Source organism: Podarcis muralis, chromosome 10, assembly GCF_964188315.1.
Source record: "Podarcis muralis chromosome 10, rPodMur119.hap1.1, whole genome shotgun sequence".
Lineage (NCBI taxonomy): Eukaryota > Metazoa > Chordata > Lepidosauria > Squamata > Lacertidae > Podarcis > Podarcis muralis.
The window spans coordinates 32,877,597-32,886,262 of record NC_135664.1 but is presented as its reverse complement, the minus strand read 5'-3'; the positions used below and the strand labels follow the sequence as shown (position 1 = coordinate 32,886,262).

The window sequence follows — 8,666 nt, the reverse complement described above, 5'->3', positions numbered from 1 at the left end:
AGTGGGGCTGAGAGACTTCAGAGAAGTGTGACTGGCCCAAGGTCACCCAGCAGCTGCATGTGGAGGAGCAGAGACGCAAACCCGGTTCACCAGATTACGAGACTACCGCTCTTAACCACTACACCACGCTGGGTTGATAGGTTTTTATCTACAAGACAGCTAATGCTATGAACTCAATCCAGTGTTCCCGCTCCTTGGGAGAGGGGAGCTGCCCACAGAGGAATCGGCAATAAGCAGAGTCTCCAATGTACAGAGCAGCATATGAGAAGGGTGAGTATGATGAGATTATCCCTGAAATTCTGTTGTCAGTCAGTAGATAATTTTGGCACATACATGTGTTCAAAATTCTAATTCCAAAATGGCGCCGTTGAGGACAATTAGGTCATTGTGACACTTTTTTTGTCTTTGATTTGGAAGGTAAACCCACTCACAAAATAAAAACACAGACTAATAAAAACCAACCACTTTTTAATATTTCAGAAATACAGTCTATGAGAAAGGAAATAATAAATATTCAATACTAAATAAGAATGGTAAGAAAGATCATTTTGCTAAGATGAAGTCAACCACACTTTGGGGGTCCTCCCCCCAAGAAACTGTCCTTCAGTAGATCAAAAGACCTGGAGTGAAGAGCCATCGTTCAGATTTCATAAAATGCAGTACAGCCAGTTTGGTGCAGCTTAGGGTCATTTTTTTTTTGGAATAGACACATTTTGCTTTCTTTAGTGGCAGAAGCAGCTAGCTAACAATTCACAGCGTGGTCAACCTAAGAGTAATCTTCAGGCATCAGCAAGACCAACAGCTGGCAATACACTGGGAACGGGCATCGCTGGGAAGCGCCACAGGAGTGCCTGTCAATTGCATTTGGCACTGCTGACACTCCTCCTACAAAATCCCCTCCCCTTTCGTCCAAGGAAAGTGAACCACTTAGGAGTGCTTCCTTTTCTTTATCGCTTCTGCTTTGACAGCCAAGCTCTTTGCACATATGGTGAGGACCACAATGAGGACCCCAACCAGGAACGTCACCACCGGCCAAAGGAAGCAGTGCAAAAGAACCGACTCGTCGTGTGTGCGTCGTAACAGTACGTCGTCCGGTCTGCAATAGGAAAGGCAGAATTACAGGGGGAAGGAAGCGAGGAAAGCAGGGCAGAAAAACCAAGACACCCAGAGTAGGTTTTTAAATGGGTGAGGCCTGCAGTGGAAATTGGTAAACATTATCTCCAGTGCTTCAACCCACAGGACCATCCAATTAGCGGGATTCCACCCTGTAAATAAAAGTCAAACAATAAAAAGAAGAGGAACTACAAGAAGTTCTACAAATTACCACCATGGTGCATGGCAAATATTAACTGGAAAGAGAAATTCTAGAGTTTTCCACATTTGAAAATGACTCAGAGAAACATTACACAACAACTTCAGACTGCGTAACATTTTCAATAAGTGCATAGGTGTTGGGATATACAAAAATATTTTATTTTTCAAAAATATATTCAAACATCTTTCCTTTAAATTAAGCCAATAATAGTTAACTATGCAAGTGGAAAAAACTGTGAGATACAGGATACATGGACAACAGTTATTATCTCAAATCTTGAATTATGCCATCTGAGTTGATTTATGTGTCTAAGCATCCACCTCAAACAACTGGGGGATTGAAAAAAGAAGACTAGCAACCAGCTTGCTGCGTGAACCAAAGGTGGCAACACAAACCCACAGTGAGGCCAGCTCCTCATGCCCAGCCAATAGTGATGGTTAATGGGTTTCCCTAGGGTAGGACACCTTATTGATTTGTATCCCTAGGTTGTAAAAAGTGCTTTGGAAAAGAACACAACAACGGAATCTGACTTGTGTTCCTGTGAACACGTAGGGCGCTTCCAGACAGAATGTTTTGCAAGCCTCCAGCAGACTGAGCCCACTAGCCTTCCAGGGGCACTGCCAATCCCCCCAAAACACTGTGTATTTTGTCTCTTTCCCATAAATGCAATGAAGCAGGTGAGTTGGAGCTCCCATGGGGTAATATTTAGACCGCATCACCAATCGGTTTATATGACATATACTACATTTGCAGATATCTACATTAGCACATCCCCTTCATGGATCGCTGTCTTGCCATGGCGAAGGGGCTTGAATAACTCAGAGAAGCTATGAACTATGCCGAGCAGGGCACCCAAGATGAACAGGTCATAGTGGAGAGTTTTGACCAAACGTGATCCACCTGAAGGAGAAACCGGAAAGCCACTCCAGTATCCCTGCCAAGAAAACTCCATGGACAAAGACAACAGGCATATAAAGTTATGACACTGGAAGATGAGCCCCTCAGGTAGGAAGGCGTCCAACATGCTACTGAGGAAGAGCGGAGGACAAGTACAAGTAGATTCAGAGCTGATGAAGCGGCTGAGCCAAAGCCGAAAGGATGCTCAGTTGCGGATATGCCTGGAAGCGAAAGGAAAGTCCAATGCTGTAAAGAAAAATATTGCATAGGAACCTGGAATGTAAGATAGTGTTCTCGAAGCTACCAGCATGAATTTGACCAAACTGCAGGAGACAGGGGAAGACAGGAGTGCCTGGCGTGCTCTGGTCCATGGGGTCACGAAGAGTCGGACATGACTAAACGACTAAACAACAACATTAGCACATAATTTCTTGGGAGTGTGGGTGCTCTGATGTGCATGTGAAGCACCCGCACCTGTAAAGGTTTATCCATTCACTTCCCTGAAGGCAACAGTTCCATGAACACCTGGACCATTCAGGCAATGGGGCTGTTTCCTGTGAACGGGGAAACTTCTCTGAGAGGAACCTCATGGGCAGTCTTGCACTCCTAGAATTCTGGGCCAGAGTGCCTTTCCAAGTCATCAACATCCTCATGCAGCTTTGCAGATCTCTCTTGATTGCAGCTCACTGGCCCTCTTCTTTAGCCTGCCCCACCCCTGTAAGACTCCACTCGCTTCCTTAATTCTGTTACATAAATGAAATGCATTCAAAGACAGATTGTCTTGCACAGCATGATCTTTTCAGCATGGGGTCCCGGTTTCAATCTGGATTTGGTTGCCACTCCAAAGAGGAGAGATCAAACTACGAGGACAAAGCAAAGCCTAACAGATGCTCTAAAGCAGAACAGTCTCGTAACAGTATGTCCTCCGCCAGCAAGTAATTATTCCAAGATGGATGACCCCCCAGGGTGCAAACTAGTGATCCTCAGATAGTCATCGGTCTATTACATGCTTTCATTTACTGAACCCTAATCAAATATTTGTGTATAGCACTTTCTCCTGGCACAGGATAAAGGGTACAGCTGCCAAGTCACAATGGAAAATAAACAATAAACTTATTTCAGCACAATAGGTGAGGATATATGCACAGCCCCCAAACTGCCATGCTAATTGCTTGCAGTATTAAAAAGGGGGGGGGGGAGAGAGGCAAAGTCAACACCTGGCAAACAACTTTCCTTGAGCAAACAGAATCTCACTCTTCAACCGAGATGCTTAGTAGGGAGTACAGTGAGACCCACACCGGTTCCCAGCCAATTGCAGTAACACAGCAAAGTTACAGCAATTTGGGCTGTTTGGGTTTAGGAAAAAAGGTGACTGTGGGATCAGAGAGCCATGTGTGGCGTGGAGAGACTCCTCCATCTTTTGTAATACAGTGGTGCCTCGCAAGACGAAATTAATTCGTTCCGCGAGTTTTGTCGTCTTGCGATTTTTTTCGTCTTGCGAAGCACAGTGTCAGGAAAGCTTTGGAAAAGCTTCAAAAATCACCAAAGTCTTTAAAAACCTCAAAAAAGGCTACCACACCGCGTTCTATGAGTTGCTCCTCAAAGTCAAGTCGCAACTGTATTAACGGTGTTAAGAAAAAGGAGACAAACTTGCAAGACGTTTCTGTCTTGCGAAGCAAGCCCAGAGGGAAAATCGTCTTGCGAAGCAGCTCAAAAAACAAAAAACCCTTTTGTCTAGCGAGTTTTTTGTCTTGCGAGGCATTCGTCTTGCGAGGTACCACTGTACTAGAATGTAGGGTCATCCAAGAAGGCTGACTGTTGGAAGATTCAGGACAAAGTGAAGTACTTATTCACACAGCACATGGTTAAAATGATGAAATTTGCTCCAAGATGATCAACAATTAAGGTGGCATTTAAAGAGGATTAGATGAATTTGTGGTGGTTGAGTTTACTAATGGCTACTAGGCATGATGTCTGTGTGTGAACTACCTTCAGCCTCAGACGCTGTTAGCCTCTAACACCCACTGCTGAGGAGTTGCCGAGGAGAGCACTCTTTCCTCATGTCTTGCTTATGGGCTTCCCATAGATATATGGTCCACAACCGTTAGGAACAGGTGGCTGTACAGCGGCCGCATTCACACCATACTTTTAAAGTGCTATGATACCAGCTTTGAATAATCACAGCTTCTCCCAAAGAATTAAGGGACCTGTAGTTTATTAAGGGGCCTGAGAGGTCCCTGTTCTTCTCACAGAGCTACAAGGCTTCAGAGATCATGACTATTAGGCCACTCTGAGAATTGTAATTTTGTGAGGGGAACAGGCAGTGCTATTTTTCTAGAGAAAGAGGTGCCGGAACTCACCATGAACACCTTCCTTTTTCTCTTAGAATGGCAATGGCGCCCACCTTAGAGGTGCTGCCAGAACTGAGATCCGGTGAGTTCCAGCTGAAAAAAAGCCCCAGGAATAGGGGTCTCCTAGCAACTCTCAGCACCCTTAATAAACTACAGCTCCCACAATTCTTTAGGAGAAGCCATGATTGCATAAAGTAGTGTCACAGTGCTTTAAATGTATGGTGCGGATGTGGCCTGGGCAGGTCTTGGGTTTGATCCAGCACATTAATTTTGTGGTCTTAAGCTAGCCCACACAGTTGTCCTACTGCTCCAGGAGGCATCATCTCTTAAAGCTTGTGCACCTGCGGCTTTTGAAAGTGGTCCAAAAATTGTATTTTGCTGTGCAATCTGACATTATCAATGATGGTAAAGCTGAGAGTACAAGCTGGGACATCTAACACGGGTTTTGCACATACAGGATGTTAGGATAATAATAATATCTGGTTTAAATATCTGGTTTAACAGATATTTAACTGGTGACTAGACTGGTGACTAGGAGGGCCCGCCAAGATCACATAACACCTTTAAATACCTACATTGGCTCCCAGTACATTTCTGAGCATAATTCAAAATGTTGGTGCTGACCTTTAAAGCCCTAAACAGCCTTGGACGAGTATACCTGAAGGAGCATCTCCACCCCCATTGTTCAATCCGGACACTGAGGTCCAGCTCCAAGGGCCTTCTGGCGGTTCCCTCACTGCGAGAAGTGAGGTTACAGGGAATCAGGCAGAGGGCCTTCTCGGTAGTGGCGCCTGCCCTGTGGAATGCCCTCCCATCAGATGTGAAGGAAATAAACAACTATCTGACATTTAGAAGACATCTGAAGGCAGCCCTGTTTAGGGAAGTTTTTAATGACTGACATTTTAATGTATTTTTAATCTTTTGTTGGAAGCCACCCAGAGTGGCTGGGGAAATCCAGCCAGATGGGTGGGGTATGTATAAATAATAATAATAATAATAATAATAATAATAATAATAATAATAATTTGGCCCCCAGGCTGAGAGTCCTCAGCTCTCAACAAAATAGAAAACACAAGAAATAAACTAGGCTTTCCCCCATCAATCTTTGCAATGTTGTTTTCCATCTGTTAAACTGCATGCCTAGCTTGGCCCTGCCTACAAGTCGAACCTTCCAAACCCGCGTTTCTGTCTCTAGCAAGAAAGGACATCAGTTACACTGAATGGCTCTGTAGGGGTGTCCACTGGACTGCTGCTAATGCATTTTTAGTGATGAACTTATTTCTCCCTTCTTTTTACAAGCTCCAGCATGATCACTAAAGGGAAACATGGCTGGAGGCAAAATGCTAAAACGCCCAAGCTTTGCCAATGCGTTTGCCAATAAAATTTAAGTTCATTAAAATAAAATACAAACATTTCGAGAGAAAACAAACCTGGAGTGCCATGCAATCAATTACAGCTTTGCTGGTGGTGAAAGTAATTAAGGCTGGTGCAGTGAGTCAGCACAACCTAACAGGTGCTGCTTATTGTTGGCATTCTCTTTCAGCATTGTTCCCCTCTCTGCTCCTGGTCTTTAGAGATGAGCAACATCTGAAAGGGCTCTTGATGCTCATTTTTTGCCACCCTCTTGGGGAAGTGGACTGATAAACACTGCCAAAGAAGCAGTGTGCTGTACTGGGTATCGAAACGGAAACAGAATGAAACTGAAGCTAAATTACAAAGGCAGAAATCATGGTGTCCAGCAGTTCTTCTGACCTAGGAATGATGGTTTTCAAGGGTGTTTTGTCCATGGAGTTTTCTTGGCAGGGATACTGGAGTGGCTTGCCAGTTCCTGCTCCAGGTGGATCACGTTTAGTCAAAACTCTCCACTATGACCTGTCCATCTTGGGTGGCCCTGCACGGCATAGCTCATAGCTTCTCTGAGTTATTCAAGCCCCTTCGCCACGACAAGGCAGTGATCCATGAAGGACTGCAAGAAGATCAAACCTCTCCATTCTGAAGGAAATCAGCCCTGAGTGCTCACTGGAAGGACAAATCCTGAAGCTGAGACTCCAATATTTTGGCCACCTCATGAGAAGAGAAGACTCCCTGGAAAAGACCCTGATGTTGGGAAAGATGGAGGGCACAAAGAGAAGGGGACGACAGAGGACGAGATGGTTGGCCAGTGTTCTCGAAGCTACCAGCATGAGTCTGACCAAACTGCAGTGGAAGACAGGAGTGCCTGGCGTGCTCTGGTCCATGGAATCACGAAGAGTCAGACACGACTGAACAACGAAACAACAACAACAACAAAGGGTGTTTAGCCTTCCCAATTAAGTTCTGGTTTACAGGCTTCTGTTGCTGTTGAACCTAATGGATATGACTGTAGTTACTAAGCAGAATAACTTTCCACCAACTGCTGAGAAACTGACTTCCAACCTTTCAAGTCATGCTCAGAATTCAGCTCCTATTTATTTATGTAATTGTGGCAATAGACTACTGTAATGAAGTGGGCATGGGGCTGCTTGATGAAGGTTTGGAAGCTTCAGCTGCCAAAGAAATTCAATTCAATTCAAGCTAGTTACTGCTGTTCTTCAGTGTCTGCACTGGTTTTCCAGGCCAATTCAAGGCACTGTTCATGAGATATAAAAGAGACCAGCTTTAACCCTCTGTCTCACTTCAGCCTCATTGGACTGTTACCTAACTTGCTTCCTAACTAGGGAATGCCAGGTTAGAAACAGAAGGAGAGGAAGACAGCTCCAATATTAACCAAGAGCAGCCCTCAAGGTCACCATGTAATGTTGCAAAGGAACATAGGACAGGAAAACTGCATGTAGGCTGGCTTTTAGTGATGGGACGAATGGCTGCAAAGCTAGCCCATCAAATCCAACTTCAGCCTACAGAAAATGGGCTGCAGTTCAAATGGACAAAAAGCCCTTCTCCCACACAAAATAGAATTTATAATATTTATCTCTTTATATCCCATAGGAGGGATCCAACTGGGAGAAGATCCAACGGACAAAAAACCCCAAGCAAATTAAAGCACCAATTGCAGAACATCACAATCTCAGTTTCTTTGGGGTCAAAATGAAACAAGAGGGGGTTTTTTAACCCCAGCATGCATAAGATTCCCTTTTCTTATTGCAGTCTACATATATAGAACCCGTTTTACTCAGGATAGTGTTTGGACCGTATCCAACACTGCATCTCCTCTGGTGCAACAGACTTCTGTGCACACCAGGGTGCTTCTTCTTCCTCTCCTGGGCCTCCAGTCCCCTCACATGCTCTCAAAATCACCTCTGGGGGGTTGGGGGAACCCTCCAGAACAGAGTCTAGGGGGCACATGAGAGGAGAAGAAGTCCCACTGCACCAGCAGAACTCAACCGGTGCCACATTAGATAACAATCCCTAAAAAAACGATTTCCTGGGAATGCTTTGTAGGCGACAATCAGGAGTTGCATGCATCCTTAGGTCCTGGACTGACATTGCACATCCATGCCAGTTGTTGGATTGTGCTGGACAGGAAAGACTATAGGAAGCCTTCTTGGAATGACTATTATTATTATTATTATTATTATTATTATTATTATATCCACCAGAAGCAATAGATTCCATGAGCTCCCTCCCGGCTATGATTAGATGGGTCCCCCTTCCTGTTGAACCTCAAGTGCCTGTCAAAGATCTTTCTTTTTCAGCAGGCATTTTAAGGAAGATTTCTGCTTTTACTGTTGATTTCCACTGATTTCATTCACGTACACTTTCTGTAATTTTTATGTTCGCTGCTTAGAAACTATTGGAATTAAGTGTTCTATAACTACCTTAAATAAAGTAAGAATTAAAAATAAAATGAAATACTGGAAGCCATCTTGTAAATTTTTAACTGAATAGTAGGGCCTGTACTATCCAGTATACCTGAAGGAGCGTCTCCACCCCCATCATTCTACCCGGACATTGAGGTCCAGTGCTGAGGGCCTTCTGGTGGTTCCCTCATTGCGAGAAGCCAAGTTACGGGGAACCAGGCAGAGGGCCTTCTCGGTAGTGGCACCCGCCCTGTGGAACGCCCTCCCACCAGATGTCAAAGAGAAAAAACAACTACCAGACTTTTAAAAGCCATCTGAAGGCAGCCC

The 8,666-nt window shown here is 44.6% G+C and overlaps 1 protein-coding gene across 1 annotated transcript in view; it reads right to left on the bottom strand.

Annotated features, from left to right (window-relative positions):
- Positions 1 to 451: 451 nt before the first annotated feature.
- Positions 452 to 8,666, bottom strand: part of KCNMB4 (potassium calcium-activated channel subfamily M regulatory beta subunit 4) — a 29,038-nt gene continuing 20,823 nt past the window's right edge. The window contains exon 3 of the mRNA XM_028746822.2: positions 452 to 1,096. Within this exon, the coding sequence (XP_028602655.1) occupies positions 928 to 1,096 (169 nt within the window). The 3' untranslated portion in view covers positions 452 to 927. The remainder of the gene's footprint in view (positions 1,097 to 8,666) is intronic.